Source organism: Gossypium hirsutum, chromosome A09, assembly GCF_007990345.1.
Source record: "Gossypium hirsutum isolate 1008001.06 chromosome A09, Gossypium_hirsutum_v2.1, whole genome shotgun sequence".
Taxonomy (NCBI): domain Eukaryota; kingdom Viridiplantae; phylum Streptophyta; class Magnoliopsida; order Malvales; family Malvaceae; genus Gossypium; species Gossypium hirsutum.
Window position 1 is genome coordinate 84843063 of NC_053432.1, and position 21498 is coordinate 84864560.

At 35.7% G+C, this 21498-nt stretch overlaps 2 protein-coding genes and 1 pseudogene across 5 annotated transcripts; 2 read left to right on the top strand and 1 right to left on the bottom strand.

Moving 5' to 3' along the window:
• Positions 1-1257: 1257 nt before the first annotated feature.
• Positions 1258-9883, bottom strand: LOC107931447 (uncharacterized). Of its 4 annotated transcripts, none has more exons than XM_041077372.1 (11): positions 9598-9871; positions 9508-9531; positions 8655-8715; positions 8286-8536; positions 5571-8155; positions 5297-5409; positions 3136-5037; positions 2909-2957; positions 2566-2813; positions 2337-2435; positions 1258-1851 (listed from the first exon to the last, which is right to left on the bottom strand). In XM_041077372.1, the coding sequence occupies exons 4-11, from the start codon at positions 8476-8478 to the stop codon at positions 1617-1619; spliced, it is 5424 nt and encodes a 1807-aa protein (XP_040933306.1). In that variant the 5' UTR covers positions 8479-8536; positions 8655-8715; positions 9508-9531; positions 9598-9871; the 3' UTR covers positions 1258-1616. The 4 variants fall into 4 exon arrangements, with proteins under 4 accessions (XP_040933306.1, XP_040933305.1, XP_016718809.2 ...); XM_041077371.1 differs by having other exon boundaries at positions 8644-8715; XM_016863320.2 differs by lacking the exon at positions 9508-9531 and having other exon boundaries at positions 8644-8715; positions 9598-9883.
• Positions 9884-12580: 2697 nt separating this feature from the next.
• Positions 12581-15829, top strand: LOC107931486 (exocyst complex component EXO70E2). Its single transcript, XM_016863385.2, has one exon. The coding sequence runs from the start codon at positions 13659-13661 to the stop codon at positions 15591-15593; it is 1935 nt and encodes a 644-aa protein (XP_016718874.2). The 5' UTR covers positions 12581-13658; the 3' UTR covers positions 15594-15829.
• A 1900-nt stretch (positions 15830-17729) lies between these two features.
• LOC121206442 (uncharacterized) lies at positions 17730-21070 on the top strand (annotated as a pseudogene).
• Positions 21071-21498: the final 428 nt, after the last annotated feature.

The following is a 21498-nucleotide window of genomic DNA, read 5'->3' on the forward strand; positions in this document are numbered from 1 at the left end:
TATTGACCAACTTTAACCACCGATTCTTTCTAGAAACTACTGCAGCTGACTAGGTTAATTTGAACTCTATGTTGTAGATAAGTTCAAATCTTTTAACAATTCATCTAAATCAATCTAAACCCTTAAAACTATAAATAATGGTCACCCTTATTAATTCAAGACATCGAAGCAGGTAAGCAATTCAAGAAGTTGGTTTTTATACGAGAAAGAAGAGTGCTCTGGTGTTTTATACTTTTCAAGTTCCGTTTAATGCAGAGCACAATATTTCCGTAAGATTTAGCAGAAACAAGAATGCTAACAAGGTTCCGGAGCAGGTGAGAGCAAGAGAAAAAAGATTCCCATGTGCTCTGTTCAAGTTTTGAAGTAGGTGAGAGCAAAACCGGAGAATGTAATTCATTAACATCTCCATGAGAATGTAAATATTTTTTACTTAAGCTCATCTTTGAAATTCAAAGAAGAGAATAGTATTCTGAAATCTTATCTTATAATTCAAAGAAGGTAATCTTATATTATATTATATTATTATTTCATCAAATAATAAGAACAATATTTCAACAATCATGCAAGAGTGGAACAGAGATGGACAAAGAAATCAGTCCTCCATTTTCATTCCTATTTTCAAGCAAACAAAACTATAATATCTTTCATCAATAATAATAATAATGATAAGGAATAATATAATTTTTTGCCTTTGAAGTTGGCAACTAGATCCACTTTTGTACCTGTACTACTTTTTTTTTTTGTTCACTTTGGTGCCTAAATTTGACAACTAGATCCATTTTGGTCCCTGGCCTGAATTCCATCAAGATTGGAACAAGACTGGATTGGTCGATCAGACTGGTTGGACCAAGAACCAAAATTGCTCGAAACCAGTAAAAATCGAAAACTGGGACAAAAACCAGCTGTTGAACAGGTATCAAACTTCTATATTTTTCAAATTCAAGGACCAAAATGAATCTAGTTGCAAAGTTCAGGTGCCAAAATAGACCTAGTTGCCAAGTTAGGGCCCAAATTATATTATCCCTAATAATAACAACAATAATTCAAAAATCATGCAACAACAACACAGACATAAGCTAAAGCAACCTATATGATGATGATGACCACGACAATGACAATAACAATAAAGGCCAAGATTTATTTCAATTTAAAGAACTTTGTGAAGGCTTTGGGCACATTATAAACACCAGCAATTCTCAAACTGATTCCAATCCCTTTCAGTCTCAGAGAGTATAAAGAGAGAAGATGAGAGATATGTAGAGAAACCCTTTACTTATGAATGAAAGGCATCCAAAAGGCTTTAATAAATACACTTAATTTTTACCTTAAGAAAATTCAGCTACCTGTTTCAAAAATAATTCAGACTGAGCTTTGTTCTTCCCCCATTTTACCCAAAAATTATGGGGTTTACCCCTCACTTTCTCTCAAGATTTTCAGACAAGTATATTCAATGATAAACTCATATATTTCTCAGGAAATTGATACAAATGGCCTGCAATGGCAGGCAATGATCTAAGAGCCTCCATTGCTTTTAAATTTTGGAGCAGAGATGCACCGAGGGATAAGAAGATAATTGGCCAAAAAAAAAAAAGAGGGAAAAATCAATCAAGTAATGATCAAAGGGAAAGACATTGTACCCTGTCAGGGAGATTACGGGGCATCGGGAGTGCAATTACGTATCTCTGGGAGAAGAATTTGTGAGAACTAGCAATTGCATCAGAGGACAATGAGGTCTCAGTGCCGTCAGCTTGCCCCCGACCATGGAACTTGGCAAAACGATTGATGACGGAAATCTTCTCTAGATCCTGACATTCCAATCTTAAGTCCAAGATTGAGGCTCTCTTGTCCAGACTGCACAACAAATAGGAAACATTTGAAGATAACTGGCATGGTCATAAAAGTAGCTTAGGGCAAAATAATTGAAGGACAAATCAAAAAGAATATATAATTAAGTACATGAATAATTAGAAGCCTAAGTAAACCCTTAAAACATGATGCAAATCAAAGCAAAAATTTATCCCACAGTTAAATTCATATCCGATGATTCTAAAAAAGGCATATAATTATGAGCAATTTCATCCATTGAACTAGCAAGACGTTATCCCTTCAGGTCGAAGTACTACAGGAACATAACCAGGAAACACATGCAGCACACTTTGATGACAACAATATGATCAAATTTAACGGGTGGTTTGTGAGGGGAAGTTCTTACCACAAAACATTGAACTTCATAATTCATAAACATGGTGTTCACATTAATAACGTTGTTGCAAAAGACTAACAAATGAAATATCATGCATAAAAGATATTGGTGAGAAGAACTAGATGTGACTTACCTCTGTAAATCATTCTCCAGCTTCTTCGTTTTGATGACAAAATCTTCGGCATACTTTAAGGTGGACTGGTTTCTCTCCTTCTGAAGCTTTTCAGAGAGGCTAAAAGTAATTTGAAAGGAAAAAATATATATATTTGTAAGAAAGTATCGACTATAACAACGATGATCCAGCAGATGAAAACAAGTCAAAACACGATTTGAGGATTTCAAACAATATAAGATGTTCTTACGTGCTTTCACCATCAGGAAGAATAGCAGTATCACTTTCAGGTATACATGCTGTGCTGCATGCATCTCCCAGGACTGATCTGGCAACAAAATATGCCACAGCCTCATAGCTTTTGCTAGCATCTGCAGAAAGAATTACTCTTGGAGGAGCACGAAGTAGTTGCTGCATAAGCTGCCTTGTCAAGATAAGCCTTCTTTTTGATCTAACCCCTGGTGGCCAATCTTCAAACATTTCAGGCTCATCTTCAACCTATGATTAGATCAATGTCCTTAAGCTGAGAACTGTCAGAGTTCTAAGAAGGAATAACATATGATCAAAGTAAGGCAGTTAAACATTGAACACACCTTCTCAATCAATCGATTTGCTGCATGCACCCATTCCACCTCTGCCACACTGTATCAACAGAAAACTTCAATATAATTCCAAAAATAAGAAAAACATAACCATAGGGAGAGGAGAGAGCAACTAATTTTTGCATAGTAACAGTATTGGCAAATACATTAGTGCTTTAGGTCAGTGAAATCTATACCACCAAAATAATTGCAACGAATGGGTTATTTATTCCAATCACCTGATGTTCTGAGATCTTTGATAAACTTGTTTCACTTCTCTATGCCATGGTAGAAGCTCAAATACCATACTTTTCCGCTTTCTTGCTCTCACAACAACCAAATCCTGATTTGTGATTTCAGGAGGCAGCGAGTGAGAGGAGATCAGCTCACTCACAATTGGCTTTGAGCTTTTACAGGCACTATCCAGCTGGCTAGGATAAGCAGCAGCATTAACCTGCTCATTTGAATGAAGAGCATGCGAGCTGTCAGAAGGTCTACCAACAATGAGTGCTTTTTCCGCGGCCTTCAACATGGCAGTTTTTCGAGCATCATATAGAGGTGACATTTGCTCATTTTTAAACGAGCCATACCGATCAAACCAGGAAGGAGCCATCTGGGGACTTATTTGAGAGTGTTCACCCTTGAGATTAGCAGCTGAATTATTAGCACTGGAGAAATTCTGGGAATCATTCTGAGCATATGCCATCATATCATAAGAAGATACCTGTGCCTCACAGTTGTCTCTAGTGTTTGGTGAAAATCTTAGCATCTTAGGATCTCCAGAAGAAACTAAGATACGATTAACTGAAGCATCTTTCATCATAGTATCTGATCCATAAGATAACTGCTCTGCACCTTCAGAACTTACCGGCTGAGTATCCAAAGCAGAGTCTAGACATGGGCCTTTAAATCTTTTGACACTCCTATTACTTGGTTCAATCTCTATATCTTTCATTGACTGCACCTGATTCAATAATGAATGGTTCTGATTTACAATGTTATTTGGTCTCAAAGATTGACCAAGAGTATCAATGTCTTGTGGCATAGTTGCAGGATTTTGACTGGCATCACTTTCAGGAAATAACTGCTGATCTTTTGCAGGTTGCTCTTCTCCAACAAAGCTCTGTGGCTTACCAGGGCCTCCAGGAAACTCAGATTGACCACCCCCTCCTGCCTTAGCAATTTGATCGTCTAGCTTCTTTGTTCCAGGAAGAGATGTTTCAGAGTTAATATTCGATTGATGATGGTACTTGAACAAATTTTGGGAAGCCCAAGAGGACTGTGCTCCTAATGGATGTTGTGGGGCAGAAACACTGGTCCACACATCAGGCATTTTGGTAAAAGAACCTTGCTTTGGAGATTCAGGGGTAGCAGATGGTGGGTAAGCTGGTAGAGCCTCCAAAACTGGATACTGCTGGCCTGGATCCCTTGCACGGATTTGGTTGCTGCTACTTGGCTGAGAAGTCTCAGAAGAATTACGATTGTTATCTACAGCAGATTTAGGTATGTGGAGTGCTGGTTTCCTTTGCAATTGACTAGTTTGAACTCTCTCAGAAGAGTCATCAGTCTGCTTGGGCAGAGATCCCAACCCACCAAAAGGCGCATTGATAGATGCACTTGGTGTTGCCTGACTACCCACACTAGTAATATTTTGGCTTTGGAGATGACTTTTCAAATGATAATCAGAGGTAAAACCGGAAGAAAAGTTGGTCTGGATATTATATGGTGCCGCTTTATTGCTGATTTGACCAGAGCCACTTAAAACATTATTCTTAATATCTCCATAGGATTCTCCATGAGTTGAGGACTGAACAGAAGTTCTTGGATCCAACCATGCATGACCCTTCCTTCCTACCTCGCAAGAGCCAAGAACTGAATTCAGAGAACTAACTCTTTGGGGAGAATTCTGAGATGACATTGCACGATCAGGGTTGGTAAACCTTTGAGATGGGAGACCTAGTTGTAAACCAAAACCTTGCGAAGCAGGAGGCCTATTATGCTGAAACTGGCCTACTGATCCATCAGAAGTTTCTGTATCTGGCATTTCAGATGATAGATTGCGTTCAGAAGGGCTTAAGTGTGTAGCAGTGCCATGTTCCCTTGGCTGATCAGTCTTAGGAAGCAGCTCCAGCATATTTTGACTGCGAAATTTTGTAATACCCAGAGCAACATAGAAAGTAATTAAGGACAGCGGCACAAAAATAATTATAAAGAAATCTAAAGTGCCAGCATTACCAAATAAGATCAGATTTCAGATATCTGGTGACATATAAGTTTTTACTATCACAGTTTTTACAACCAAAAAGAATATTATTTATAGCTAGACTATCACAACAATAAAATTTGAGAAAAGCAAGAAATTCAAACCAAGCTAAAAGTTGAGTACAAATATTCAACCACCTCATTGGAGCTGTCTTGTTCAGCACAGAACCAACAAAAGATCTGTCAGAAGCAGAACCTTGATTTGAGCTTCTGGAAGGTACCTCATCTACTTGAATGCCGGGAAAACAACCCTAAGTATAGAAGAAGAAAATTAATAAATAAAAATTGCCTTCCAAAGGCTAATGATATTCTTAAAAAATAAAGTAAAATTCAGTGGTGATACAGAGGACAGAGAGAAAACGAGCTGATAATTTCACACTATTTACACAAGCGGCAAAACACAGAAAATTACCCTCTCAGTTTCTATAGACTCTCTAGTAGCATGACCAGTAAGTTTTGACTGCCCAAAGTATCCTCGGTCATGACCTTTCAATCCTTGCGAAATATTTTGGGACATTGCCTGTGAATGTGCAACACTTTTAGTTCCATATGAAGTTTCAACCTCCACATCCAGATCCCCCATTGGATGATACTGGAATTTACGGATTCCGGAAGGTTTATGACTAATACGAACAGATGACTTCTGTTTTCCTCCATGTCGATCATTTACATCCAGCCAGACATTGTCTCTCATGCCACCAGTAGAAAATGGGTGGGATGAGTTTGGGTGAAAACTGTCATTGGAAGTTTCTTTGACATTGGAATTCTCCAATATATTTGCTTCAGATGCTCCCTTGTCCAAGCAATCATTTCTAGATGAATCAAAAGTTCGAAGGTTCTTATCCTGATTTTGCAGATATCTTGCTTGAACCTTGCTTGGTCCAGAGTTTACTTTAGAATCAGTACTTCTCCTGAGATTATGATTGTTCGGAAGTTGCTGGCTGCTATCCTCAGTGACCCTTGCAGTTCTTGAATCTGTTATTGCAGCAACATTATCCAGCTCAGAACCTTCCCTGTTCACCTGCAGGCTTCCCAAGCCGGAATTCAAATTTCCCCATTCGCTATCTGCATCAGGAATAGGATAACCAAGAAAAGAACCATGACCTTTCTCCTCAGACATGGCACCTCTGTGATCACTATTCTGAGCAGGTTGCAATGCACAATCAATATCCTGACTTTTTGATATAGCTTCACCACTATGTGACGCAGACTCAATGAAGCTCCAACCGTTTGGCTTGTTATGTGGCTGAACACGCAGATTATGTACAGCCATGTCTTGTTGGTGGCCCGAAATGCTCTTTGCACTTACTTGCATGTTGGGAGAGTGAGCAACATTTCCAAAGATTTGCACACATTCAGCTACAGGTTTTTGTAGAGGACTGCAATCTAACCGTTTGCTTCTTTCTTCTGTTAACTGTTGAACAAGTTTCTGAGATGAATCATTATGTATTTTCCCGGTCTGTTCATTTGCAATCTGGACTCCTGATTGCTGAACTCCAGGGATGCTAAAAAAGTCAAGATTGATATTGGCATCACTAGACATGGGAAAAGATTTAGAATTCAATGTCGAGGCAGTCTGCAAGTTGTTATCGGCCCAAGCCAACTGATGTTTGCTGCCATCATTGACAATTTGTGATGCTACGTTCCTACTTGAAGGTTCGCTATTCTGCACACCCAAACCACTCCACTCTTCCTGTACCCCTAAATCATTACTAGATGTTTCTGCTACAGCAGACTGCATAAGTGCACTCCAACTTCCACTTTGCAAAGAAGGCAATGCTCCAAAAGAGTCCGTACCATCCAACACTGAGCCCATGTTGGTGCTCTTTCCAAAGATATCCCATACACTGTCATCTGATCCAAACAAAATCTTTTCTTCAGTCGCATCTAGCGTAGCCACACTCTGTGAGGGGGCAGCCTGAGCCGTTGACTTTTCCAAGGATATTTCTGATGGACCAGGACGTTCCTGCCTTCCATCATAAGACTCCTGCATCACCGCATTATTTGGCTGGATAGTCATTTCCTGCAAGGGTTCTGGACGAAATCCAGTATTTAAGCCTTGTCCTGTTGTAGCCCCAAACACATTTTTACCCTGATCACCCTGTCTTCCATCTTGCAAACCAATTTGATCTGAAAACAGAGCATATTGATTACTTGGAAAAGAATTACTGCTGGCTGGCAGCTGCTGCATTGAAGGCTTCTCCATTTGGACAGAAGAATGGTGATAAGGGTTTCCTCTCGCATTGCTGGTAGTCCCATAAAATGATTGATCAACCTGTTGAGGAACCAAACCCATCAAAGATGCCTGGCCTCGCTCCGGGGAAAACGTAAATCCACTAGAGGATACATGCATGGATGGAGATGTACCATGCTGCAACCAATTTGGTGCCATGTGCTCAGGCTGCCAGGAATAATTTGAAGCATCATGGACAGGAATGCCATTGATTGGAGCTGAAGAAAGGCTACCCAAGCCATGTTTTACAGTAGAAGAAACCTGATTTGCAGAGCTTAATTGCCTTGCATCTGGTAATTGAAACTGTGGCCTCAGGAGTTGTTGCCTCTGTAATTCTTGCATTTGCTTAAGCATAGCATTTTGTTGTAATAGCTGCATGTCATTCATCCCTGATTGCTGCCTTGGTAAAGACTGGATCATGTCAGAATGCTGTGCGCTAACTTGCTGTTGCCCCCCAAAAAAGTCGTAATTCATGGGAGATTCAGTAGATTCCAACCTCAATGAATTTTTCTTACTAAGATCAGGACCATTTCCTATCTGTGAATCAAGAGGTGATAAGCATCTAGATACTGTATCCACACCCAAAAAGTTTGGTTCATTCTGACTTGTCTGGAAAGCCTGATGCCCTAGCAAATAGCCATTTGCAATTGGTGATTGGTTTTGTGATTGACTTTGGGCGATTTCAAACCTCAGACCTGACTGAGTGAAGTTCAGATCATGCTGTCGGCTCGAAGACTGACCAGTCTGTCCTCTGTCAGATTCAGCTAGTGCCAAAAGAGTATAACAATATCAATTAAACAGTGGTTCAAAAGCATATTATAACCACGCACTAAAATCAAATTTGTAGTAACAGAAGAGAGTAGAAACTAAACAATCAAGATGTCTTCGTATTACCTAATTGATGTACACTAAAATTCTTCAAACTGGAAACAAGAGTTTCACCAGCTTGTCTCTGGCTTCCAACCCACCGATTGTTATTTAATCCAGGCCAGGCAGTGTCAAGGCCTTGCGAATGATGCTGGCCCTGGGGCAACCCCTCTTGACCAAGAAAATTATGGATCCTGTCTCCAACTTCGTTGCCAGGCATAGAGATAATCCAAACCAAGAATTTTCAGCAGCTAAAGTTTTGGGAGAAAATTTACTACCTAAAAGGAATAAGAATTAGGTTAAAAATCTTCACACTTTCAATTCCATTACAGAACATACGATCATAAGAATACTTCTATAAATCCAACTATAATTAAAAACAAACCTCTTCCATACATTTAAACATTCACCCTGGTTTTGAGTTGTGAAGTTTGAAAATCAACCTTAACAGCTTATCCTGCATGGATAAAATCCAACACATCATCTCTTCATGGAAACAAAAATTAAAGCAAGTTAAGGTAACCATCCAATCATAAAATTTGTTCCACCTTTCTTTCTTCATTTGGTATAGCAAATGTGTGCCAAGAAGTATAAAAACGTCAAACAAAGGATATCCAGTAAACAAATGAAATAGCAGCATGGCACAAAAACCAAATATGCGTCATCACAATTTCTTGAATGAAAAAAGTGGTATTCCATAAATTTAATATCAGCACATCACAATTTTTCCCTTGCCTAGTAAAACAGAAATGCCCAGTAAAACACAAATTACTGATTAGCTTCAGAAGATTAGGTAACATATCAATGTCAATGAACTCCAACTAACACAAAATGAAAAAGAGACACTCAAGAAGCAGCGAAGCAGAATACTACATGTGAAATACAACCATAAATTCACCATTAATGAAAAATGCACGAAACTAAATTATCAATAAAAACTAAAACATTTGCTTTTTTTTTTTAAAGGCTTGAAATCTTCCATACAGCAGGAAGAAAACAACTACTACAACTTCAACTCAATTCAAAATTTGCAATCCCCCACGGTGAAGATCCCCGGCATCTCTCCATCTTCTCAGCAAACAAACAGACACTTAACTCAAATTTTCCGTAAAATCGCGCATTTCTAACCTAGACTACAAAAAAAAAATCGAAACGGTAGCAAGCAATCCCCGTCCCTAAAACAAAATACAGAAAACACAACTGCCCAGCTCTATAATACCAAATCCCTATTATCGATTCAGCTTCTTACATATATATACATCATAAGAAAGACCTGTAGAGTGAAAAAAAATACATTAGGGTTCCTAGAGAGAGAGAAAGAGGGGAAAAGTGAACTCACATTGGCCAGGAGAAGCCATTGAAATGGAGCTCGAAAAATCGATCCTCGAAGATGTTAAAATTGTAAGAAAATTATGAAAATTATTAGGGTTCTAAAATTTTGGGCCTTTTTTTTTAGCTCAAAGAGAGAGGGAGAGCGATAAAGTGATCGAAATAGTGTGCGAAATTTTCAACGAACAGGGGGGGCAAAATTAAGGTTCGTACCGAAGTTAAGGTTCGGAGGGAACGTATACGAGGTTCGGAGTCGAAGCTGTAACGAGGAGGTTGAAGGAAGGAAAGAGGAAGACGCCTTGTTTGGAAAAAATAGGCAGTGTTTGGGTGCGGTAGGAAAAAGAAAGTATTTGGTGGTTCTCCACTGATGATTTGACACGTGGAAACTCAATGGTGGTTCCCACACTTGTGAGAAGGTTAGGATTCCACCATCGGATCTGCATAAAAAGTTTTCTTTTACAATAATTATATTTTGGCTAATTTATCAAAAACATCATGTTTAAAGAAGCCAATATACTTTAGGATGAAGCAATTTATAGTCTCAAGACTTGGCAGCACTCAAAACCTTCGTCCCTAAACTTTTTTCTCCATATTAGTCCTCATAATCTTTTTAAATTTGATCCCCAACTTGAATTTTATTGAAGTAAAATGACTTGATTCTTAAAAGATTCATCATTATTTAAAAATTTAAAAAAAAATTATTTTTCATCTTTATATTTTTTTAAATTTTCAAGTGATAATATAATACTTTCTTACAGTGCCACGTTCTCCCACATTAAAATAAATCAAAGTTTAAAGATTAATTTGAGAAAAATTTTTAAATTTTTGAATTAAAATGGACCAGTAAAATTTAGGAACTAAAATAGAAAATGTTTTCAAATTCAAGGACTAAATATTACTTTATCCCCTTATTTTATAATTAAATATGCCTAATCTATAATATTTACCATTAAAGTCCTTAATAATCAAAGGGTTCTTTTTTATCATTATCCTAACCACTTTATTTTATTCTTTGCAAAGATTTAATCTAAATCTCTTAACAAGTAGTTAAATGTGTGGTATTAAAGCTATTTCAATTACCAAATTTCTTTTTAAATTCAAGTTTGTGGGTGTCAATGGTGACTAATCCTAGTACCTCCAATTTATTCATCGATTAGATTAAATAGAGTCAATAATATTTCTTTTAAAGACTTTTATTCTTTTAATCATGTTTTTAATTATAAGTTAATCAAAATTGTTAATTTTAGTTGTTTATATAAATGATCGATTAGGAAAAAATTTGTTTATTTTGAATGGGTTAAATCACTATTTAAGGCATAGATTTGATAACATCGCTCACATTAGACTTAATTTTTTTTGTCTAATTTAGTCTTGAACTAGGTAATTATTTCTATATCTGGACATAAATTAAGTAATTATTTTCACATTGGTGCTTCAACATTATTTTTGTCTAAGTTAGCCCATAAAGTTGTCAAGCTATCTCCATATTAGGGTCTGAACATAACAATTATTCCCACGTTTAGCCTAAATTATAAGATTTCAAGTTTAAATTCGTACCAAAATTTATTATTTTATGTCCAACTACTTTAACATATATATGTTAGGTAATTCTTTTTCCTGGTATTATATTTATAACGAAACATAATATTACAAATAATACTCTTCTTCTAATACGGTTAAGAAAAAATGTGACCAAAACTCGATTCGATTTGAAAAAAAATCAAATTTCAAGTTAATTAAATCAAGTTATTCGAGTTAAATCGAATAAGTAATTCGAGTTTCAAGTTCGAGTCAAGTTGAATTTACAATTCGAATTACTCGAACAATTCGAATAACAAAATTGTGTAAATACCTCTTTGGTTCTTATCAATTTTGAAAATGAACAAATTGATTTATTTCTCAACAAAAATAAAAAATAATTTAAAATTATTCAAAAAAATTTTAAATCGAGTTAAAATGATGAAAACATGACTCTCTAACTCAAATAATTAAAAAGAATTCACTCGTTCCAATCTAACATTCACCTTTAATAAAAAATTACTCAAAAGCAATTCGGCCGGCCCAGGTATAAAGAGCACAAATACCCAAATTAGAGGGCTAGAATGGGATGGGCTTGTCATGGTTTCTGGGTCCCAATTGCTCTCTTGTTTTCTCGTGGTAATAGCTACATTTGGTTAGTTCGATTTTTATATACCATTAATCGAATGAGTCATGTCATGTTATAACAGTCAACCGGATCAAATTGAATCTTTTGCCAAAATTGAAAAAAAATCAAATCGTGCTTGATTTGGTTGGGTAGTTTTTTTTATTTGATAATTATTCTCATATTAATATTTAAATATTTTTTCATTTAAATTAGTCATTAAATTTTATAATTATTTTTATATTAAGATCTGAATTTTTTTCAAGTTAATTCACAATATTTTCTTAAAAATATTAAAATTTAAATTTCGATATGAGAACATTTACTAAGTTCAAAAATTAACTTAACTTTTTTTCAAAACTCAATATAAAAATAATAAAATCAGTTTAACTTAAAAAAAAATCAGACGTAATGCGAAACTTGTTGGAAGTTGAGGTAACCATGACTTCCACCATCTCCTCACAAAATTCTATTTTAACAATGTGCAAATGCAGGGCTGACTGGAGTTTAGTTCTCAGGACCTTAAAATTACACACTTAAGACAACATAAATTGGATTAATTTTAAGATTCAATAAAAGAGTTGTGGATTAATTTTTAACTCGGTTGATATAAATATTATTATTAATAAAAAATATAAATTTAAGAATACTAAAACATATTATCATTCTATTTATAGAAATAAAAATCTATAATAAAAATATTAAAATAAAAATTCAATGGAAAAGTCACTAACAATGAGCGAATGCTGACTTGTAATAAAATAATAGGATTCAAAACGGTGTCGTGTTCGGCAAATGGTCAAAAGCAAGACTAGTCTCGAACAAAAGCTACTAAAAGGTCAAACACCACTTTAAAAATTTTCCAGCACTCAGAGTATTGAGCATTCAACTCCTCTGAAAATGGAAAGTAAAATAAAATTTAAATCATTAATTTACTACGAAATTCGCGTCTTTATCTCCAGTCTCTTTCAAAACCTTCCCAACATTTTTTTTCTCTTTTATTTAATTTCTCTTTCTCGATTGAGAATTTGATGTTCGTTTGACTGTTTTTTTCTGGGTTGATGCTGCTAGATTTCGAAGATACAAAGGAAAACAAGTTTTTTAAGGTTTGATGGATTTTATTTTAAGATAAAAAATTGTTTTTGTAAATGGGCTTTTGAAGATTGAGTTTGTGAAAGTTACAAATTGGCTTTTTTTGGCAATTTTGTTTAATTGAGTTTTTAAAGGATTAAGTGTTGGGGATTTAAGTTAATTTGATGATCAAATGATTTTTAATTTGATTGGTTTCAGCTATTTCTAAGCGTCATCTTTGCTTTTGCGTTCTTTGGCATTGGCAAAGTTCAATTTTCTTCAACTTTATGTTCTAAGTGGATAATCTTTTGATTGATTTCTTCGAATTTGAGAGTATCGAATTGTGTTGATCTGTTATTGATTGTATCTGGGGTTTATTCATTTTCACTTTCAATTTCAATTTCAATCCAAATCTTGGTTTTAATTTGGACAATTTAAATCCCTTTTTTTTATTTAGCTGTGGTGAGGGTTTATCAAATTGTAAATTGTTTGATTGATTTCTTCGAATTCGAAAGCATCCAATCGTGTTGATCTGCTCTTGATTGTAATCTACGGTTTATTGAATTTGAATCAAGAATTTTGATTTGGCTGTGGTGAGGCTCTATCGAGTTTATAAACTGTGTGATTGATTTCTTCGTATTCGAAAGCATAGAATAGTGTTGATTTGCTCTTGATTGTTGTATCTGGGGTTTCATTGAATGAATCATGGTTCTAGAAAGTCGATGGTTTAGGTTCTATATATATCGTTTGCTCGATCGAAAGGCTTGGCTTTGATTGTGTAACAAGTTACCTGGTGGTGTTAAGTCGATTGTTTGATCCGTTTTTATTCAGTTTTCTTGTGTGTTCTTGGTTTTGATATGGATGGATGTCAATCCGGGGTCCCGACATATGAAGGAGACCTTCATGTTGTTGCTGCAGCTCACCATATTGTCAAGGCATTAGGAGCAACTAAGAATCTTAGTGATGATTTGCGGAAGATCCTTATCGATCTCGACTCTCATTTGTCGATGATAACTTCGAATATAGACAGCAAGGGAGGAAGGGGACTTGTTGATGTTGAGGAACGACTCGATCAAGCAGAAAGAAAGATTATGCGATGGGAAACAGATCCAATGATGATATGGGATTCTGGACCTAAAGAAGCTTCTGACTATCTTGAAGCTGTAGATGAAACTGGGAAATTGGTTGATGGTTTACGAGGGTTATCTGTGCATGAAAATCGGAAGCAGAAGGAAATTCTTCACCGTGCAATGAACATTTTGCAGATGGCAATGTCTAGGCTCGAGGAAGAGCTTATTCATATACTTGTTCGGCATGGGCAACAGTTTGAGCCCAAACACATGTACTCTCGATCTATTCGAAAGGATATTGTGTATGATGAGTCATTTATTTCAGTTGAGGATGAACCAATCAAGGAAACATCTAGCCGAAACTACAGTAATGATGAAAGTGGTGAATGTATTGTAGATTTGGTCCATGCAGATGTAATTCCTGATATCAAGTCCATTGCAAAGGTTATGTTCACTTCAAATTACGGTCCGGAATTTTGTGAAGCTTTAATCAGTGTACAGAAAGAGGCGTTGGAGCAGTACTTTTCCTTTCTTGGAACCGAGAATCTCAGCATTGAAGATGTGCTGAAAATGGAATGGACTTGCTTGAGTAGCAAGATGAATAAATGGACCTGGTCCATGAAGATCATCGTCCGGGTCTATCTCGCTAGTGAAAAACAGTTATGTGACCAGGTCTTAGGGGGCTTGGGATCTGTTAGTTCATATTGCTTTCTCGAGATCTCAAAGGCAACGATCCTTTGCCTGTTGAACTTCGGTGAAGCCGTAGCAATGGGGCCTCATCGACCTGAAAAGCTGCTTCGTTTGCTTGACATGTACGAAACTTTGGCATGTCTTCTCCGAGACATAGATACATTGTTCTCAGAAGAGGCTGGTTCTTTCATTCAGCTCCAGTTCCATGAACTTTTGGAGAGATTAGGTGAATCTGCAATAGCAGCTTTCGAGGCATTTCGGGTTGCTATTTCTTCAAACGGATCCTTATACCCCTTTGCTGGTGGCGGAGTTCACCCTCTCAATAAATATGTCATGAACTACATTAGGATGTTCCCTGAATATTGCAACACCCTCAATTTGCTTCTCAAGAACCAACATCCCGGTGTTGCAGATCAAGTTACCGAGCCAGATTACGGGCTGGATGCATCTCTTTTGACTTCTTGTCCGATGGCTTATCACCTTCGATCAATCACAAGTTGTTTGGAGTCCAATCTTCATAAAAAATCACAACTATACAAAGATGAGGCTTTACAACATATTTTCTTGATGAACAACATCCATTACTTGGTGCAAAAGGTTAAGGGTTCAGAACTCCGGCTCTTCTTCGGAGACGAATGGATTCGTAAGCACAACGCAATGTTTCAACAACACGCAATGAACTATGAGAGAGCCACTTGGAGTTCAGTTGTTTCTTTCCTCAAAGACGATAACCCGGGTTCGAGTTCCATGTCGAAATCAACCTTCAAAGAAAGGTGCAAGGGCTTTAGCGTTGCTTTCGAGGAGGTATACAAGACCCAGACAAGTTGGTCTATCCCGGATCCAGAACTCCGCGAAGACTTGCGGATTTCAACTTCACTTAAAGTAGTCCTCGCGTATCGAACTTTCCTCGGGAGAAACCTTGCTTATACCGACGACAAATGTGTCAAGCATACCGTCGAACACGTGGAAAATTCGCTCTTGGATCTTTTCGAAGGATCGTCGAGATCATTACGCAATTCGCGCAGATGGTGAACATTTAAAAAGGTCTTTTTTTCTCCCTGATAAATCTCTCGATTGTCATAGATGTAAATGTGATTATATATTTAACAATGTTAGAATACTAGCAATTGGTTCTATGATTGCATATATACAAATGGCTAAGCCTGTGTTTCTTTTAGCTTGAAAAACAACATGCATATATGATCTCATCTCATTCATTCTTGTATTGGGATTTGTTTATTTTTTAATGTCAATATGCTTTTTATACACATCTACGTTGTGTTATTTAGGCTCAGCTGTGAGTGTCGGATATGTATATATCTTTGACATGAATATATTTAATAATTTCCTATTTTTTCATGCATTAGAGGGTCTTCATCAGGGACGAAGCCAGAAAATTGCTTTAGGAGATTAGAGATGGTCGTAAATTATTAAGGGATAAAGTATAATTTTATCATTATATTAACGTAGAATTTCATAAAAATTTAATGACTAAATGGTAAATCTACCATTTTTGGGGACCAAGGGCACTTCTTGCCTCTTTTGTCTTGGTTCCTGGTATTCATATCCATGTTCAAATATACGATGGAAATAAGAAGAGTACATCTGTATATATTTCAGTGTTGATGAAGGTAATTTGCAGCCGCGGACGGTAACGGGAGCCAAGGAGCGCTTGGCCAAATTTTTTAAATTTCTTATTATGCCTCTAAAATTTTTTTGAAATTTTTATTTAGAACCCTTCAAAAATTTTAAAATTTCTCATTAAATCTTCAAAAGTTTTGAAAATTTTAATTAAACCTCTTAATAAATTTTTTCTAAAAACTCATTAAAATTTTCAAAATTTCTGATCAAACCTCTGAAAGTTTATGCCAAGAACCGCCACTAATAATTTTGAAGCTTTCTTACTTTTTCTTTTTGACTGCTTTTTAATTTGGGGCAGGACGCCATTGATACCACTTAGCTGCTTCAGGTTTAAGGAAAGAGTGAAAGCACCATGTGATGCTGACGATGAAAGGCATTGGGTCTTTTTAGATTAAAAGCAGTTGACATGGAGATATTTAGTTTTCATCAATGAGAAAAAAAAGGGCCTTCATTCATGTGCATAATTAATCAATGAGAAAAAAAAGGTGTTAATGTGCATGTGCAATATACTAGTTCTTGGTCAACTGTTAGCTGCAAATAGCAGCTATACCAGGTTCATTCATACTCGAAATATGAGCATAATTCAAGGAGCCTCCAAAATTTTGTATTGTCCTACGAAAGTATTGAAATTTCTATTAGACCCTCCAAATATTTCCAGAAATCTTCATTAATCCATTCAAAATTTTCAAAATTCCATATCAAGCTTCCTAAAATTTTAAACAGCCCCTCAGACACAAATTTTGTCTAAAATAACTGTCCACATCTATGTAAGTGGGCACATTCTTTTTTCATTTTTTTTGAAAAGAAAAATAACAAGCTAAACTATGTTTGAATATAAATGAACCATACAAATTTTGTTTGTGTTCGATTCATTTAATAAACAAGTCACAATTATTTATGTTTGTTTTTTTAAACTTGATAAATACACATAAACAAATAAAAATTAAAATAATTATCGAGTATTATGTTTATGTAAGACCTTGATTGCAAACTAAATTCTATTGTGAAGTTGTGAGGTTAGATTGTGTACTATAATTAATGCATGCGTACAAATACAATAAATTTTATTGGTAGAATTGAGAGTCTTTGACAATTGGCTCATAGTTGATTATAGTGGCTGGTTTGACCAATTAATTTTATCAATTGATTTTATTAATTATTTATTTAAATATAATTATTAAAACTTAACTGAAGTTAAAAGTTGATATATATGAAATGATAAATAAAATTATGACAATTTTATTGTTAAATATTTATTTGTTTACATGAAAAAAAAATTAAGTAACATGAAAGAAAAAAATCAATTTAGAAAACTATCAACTGATATTTTGAAACATGTAGTAGATTTGAGAGCATATTTTCGAGTTTTATAATTATCTCACCTAATAATTAAAGCTCGAGACATGACTGTTTTAAGATTAAATTTTAAAAGGAACAAGGGTTTTAAAGATATAATATAGTTAATTGTATTAACCGTTTGAACTATATAATATAATACTAAATATGGTCCAATTAAATTATAAGAATTAAATGACCAAATCCTAGAATTTGACCTTTTTCTATTATTCATAAAACTAGCCAATTTGGATTCACATTTCCAATCATCTCTCAAATATTTTCCCGTCAAGAACAACAGATTTATCAATGGCTTCCAAAGCCAGCAGCTCCATTTCCCAAACCTTGAAACGATACATCAAGAAGCCATGGGAGGTAACCGGACCTTGCGCCGACCCAGAGTACAAAAATGCTTTGCCCAAGGCCACGGAGTATCGTATTCGCTGCCCGGCCACCAATTTGCAAAAGCCCATTGTCCCCACTTCCGACCCCGAAACCGTCTTCGACATCAAGTATTACGCCCGTGATCAACGCCGCAACCGCCCCCGATCCGCCGCACCGTCTTGAAGAAAGCCGACGTTGAGAAAATGATGAAAGAGAAGACGTTCGATGTCAACGATTTCCCTAAGGTTTACTTGACTGCTAAAGTTGAAGAAGATGAAAATGCCGTAGGTGGAGGCTACCAGAAATAGGTTAGATTATCGAATTTCTTAAAATTTGAGGCTTAATTTAGTTACTCGTGACTTTTTAAGATTTCGGTATAAGTTTTTCTATGTAGTTTGATGTTTTAAAGAACTGGGCATTTTTTTTTGAGATGTGTTGATTGGTTTCCCACTATTGGTTATTGAAATCCTTTAAATTTATTGCTATTAATTTTTAGTTGGAGGATTAATTTAGCTACTTGAGATGTTTTAAGATGTGGGTGTTTGGTTTTTTAAGGAACTTTTATGTTTTAAAGATTTGGGTATGGTTACTTTTCTATTTTTGAGATATAGTGATTGGTTTTTCTCTATTGGCATGTGTGGTTTGGTTGAATTTTATCCAAGCTTGATTTTGAGTTACAATCTATGTTGCTCGGAGCCTTCTTTTTCATGATACCCATATCCAACACATGGATATGGGGATATGACTTCAAAAGATACATACCCGTGCTGGATACATACAGTATACACACTGGAGTCTAAGTAACATAGGTTACTATATGATCATATAGAAGTGAAGATATTGGAACTAGGTTACTTCTAAGATTAAGGATGAATGTGGTTTTAGAAGGTTTTCCTAATTTATTAGGTTCAAGAATGTTTCGTTTTGATGAGATTATGAACATCATGAGATTTTAAATGTTGGTATATGGATCTTAAAGTTTGAAGGTATACTTCTACGGGAATTTTTTGTTGCTTCGATGGGTTACTTCTAAGATTAAGGATGAATGTGGTTTTAGAAGGTTTTCCTAATTTATTAGGTTCAAGAATGTTTCGTTTTGATGGGATTATGAACATCATGAGATTTTAAATGTTGGTATATGGATCTTAAAGTTTGAAGGTAGACTTCTACGGGAATTTTTTGTTGCTTCGATGCACTAGAGGTTGTTGACAATGCATTCCTTCTTTCTTAGCATAGGTCTTTCCTGGTATTTTTTTTTCTATCCTGATTTCTTGGCAAATTGTGGTTTTGGCTGGTAACATCAATCAATCGTTGTGGGATTGAGTGGAAGGAAGCTAGGAAATAGTGTAATCTTTGGGAAAAGAATTGTTTGACTCATCAAGCACTATTTGTTACTTTTATATTGTCAAACCTTGGTGTTGTTCGACAAAGCGAAAAAAGAAACAGTGATCCTATTTTTATATGCATGTTGTGTTTCAGACAATTCTTTTATCTTTTGCTTCTAATTCGCATTAACTTGTGCATCAAGTGCTGCAAACTTTATATTCCCATAGCATTCCTTGGTTCCAAAGTAGGCTATCCTGCCTGCGTTTTTTAGTGTAGAACCAGGTTCTTGAACTTGGATTTGCTGGAAAAGCTGGTTAGGTGTTAGTCGTAAATCTTGGGGGTTGAATTAAGAATTCCATGATTCAACCAGAGACGTTGAGTATGTTGCTTCACTTACTCTAGGGTAACTCATGTCTCGATTAAGCAGTCATGAGTCATTTTAAATAGTCAAGGGTCCTGTTTTGGCATTGTTTACTGTAGAGGGCAGTTTGTGAGCTTCCCATTTTCTATTCAAACCAGGGACCGAAAAGTCAGTGAGAGATGGCAATAAGATGCATTTATTTCTAGGTTAATTCAATGTCTTGTGGATTCTATCTATGAGGTAGTTAGACTTGGTCCTTAGGGGATCTGTTGGGTCCTTTAAAAAGACTCGATCTAAGGGCACAAACAGTAAATCTTTGTTGCTATAAACTTGTTAGATCCCACGGCCAGCTCTCATCTCTGAACTTTTGATGCTAGCAGTAAAGGTTATAGATTCTGCTGCATGATCTTATGGTTTTCATTTCTATCGTGTTTGGTGGATGATGCATGTGCTCATTTTGGAATTGTATACCAACCATATTCTACTAGTCTAGTATTTGCTTGGTAGCCACATTCTTGAATTGTTTTATTTTTCAACCGGTGTTAGATTGGAAGAATGGGGCCATTCAAGATATCCAAACATGCTAGATTTTGTCGCCAAATTTCAAATTTGTTTGTAATATCAACGTAGATTCATATTTGAACCTTATGAAAAGGGACCTTGCTTTTTTCTCTGCTTACGAAGGATAGGATCCTAAAGGATAGATAGAGCAGAGTGATGCAATATGGTCCAGATAGTCTGATTTCATGTAGTCGGGAAAAGCTCATTTATGTTCAACTATGTTACTCAGACTCAAATGTGAGTGTCAGTCATAGGTATGCATCTATTATGAGTATGTTCAAATGTTTTCAAGATTTTCATGTAGTTGGAAACGGCTTGGTTATAGTCAGATTTCTTGTAGTAAAAAAAGGCTCAGTTATGTTAATCTATGTTATTCGGACTCAAATGTGAGTGTCGGTGATAGGTATGCGTCTATTATGAGTGTGTTCAAATGTTTTCAAGATTTTCATGTATTTGGAGGGTCATTAGAGGATTATATTCCTATAACCATGTCTAGATATGTGTTGGACATGGGCTCTTCAAAAAAATGAAAAGTCCGAGCAACGTAGAATTGTTAATGATATGTATTTACTGACTTTAAAAATGTTTTTTGGCATGTGAGCAGGCCTATGGAACCTGTGGAAAATTAGTATGCAGCAGTTTCCTTACGTTTCGCTGTCTTGCTGTGAACAAAATGCTGGCCATCTTAACATAACAGTTTCTTGAGACTCTTGAAAATTAGAGGATGCAGTGTCCAACATGAAAAAGCGTAGGTCTCTTTTATGTATAAATCCAATATTCAACTGCATGAATGATGTAATTGGATTTGAAGATTGTATGCTTTTCTGATCATCATGCATAATAAGTTTTCACAAATTCACAAAGTATCTGAATTCAAGTTATATTTCTGGATTTTGCTGAATGCCAGAAGCATTGTTGAAATTAAACCCCAACCGACCAAACCGATCCAGTATGCAAGATGAGACAGCACATTAACTGTATCCTAGAAAACCGAAAAAACAAACCGATCTGGTACGTCATATGAGACTGCTTGAAAGTTTAAATAATTTGATTATCAATCTTCTGGAATTTATAGTGCAACAAGTGATGGGCTTGTACTAATTTTCTTGGTTAAACTATGTTGGTAGTCAGTCAACTATTAGTAAATTTGTTTTATCTTAATTAAGAAAAATTGTGAAATGATCATTTAATTATTTGATTTTATTTTTCTTTTTTGTCATCTATCTTTAGATAATTAAAGGAAAAATGACCTGACAACTTTTAAAATTGACATAATAACAAGTTTAATCCTCAAGATTTAAATATTATGTCAATTTAATTTTAATTTTT

Bases quoted from the DNA above. Each gene is read 5' to 3' on its own strand.
- LOC107931447 (XM_016863320.2), bottom strand. From the start codon at position 8,478: ATGCCTGGCAACGAAGTTGGAGACAGGATCCATAATTTTCTTGGTCAA. The intron at 5,410-5,570 runs GTAATTTTCTGT...TTCTATACTTAG, and splicing joins AGTCTATAGAAACTGAGAGG to GGTTGTTTTCCCGGCATTCA. The intron at 1,852-2,336 runs GTAAGTCACATC...TTTGTTGTGCAG, and splicing joins CTGGAGAATGATTTACAGAG to TCTGGACAAGAGAGCCTCAA.
- LOC107931486 (XM_016863385.2), top strand. From the start codon at position 13,659: ATGGATGGATGTCAATCCGGGGTCCCGACATATGAAGGAGACCTTCAT.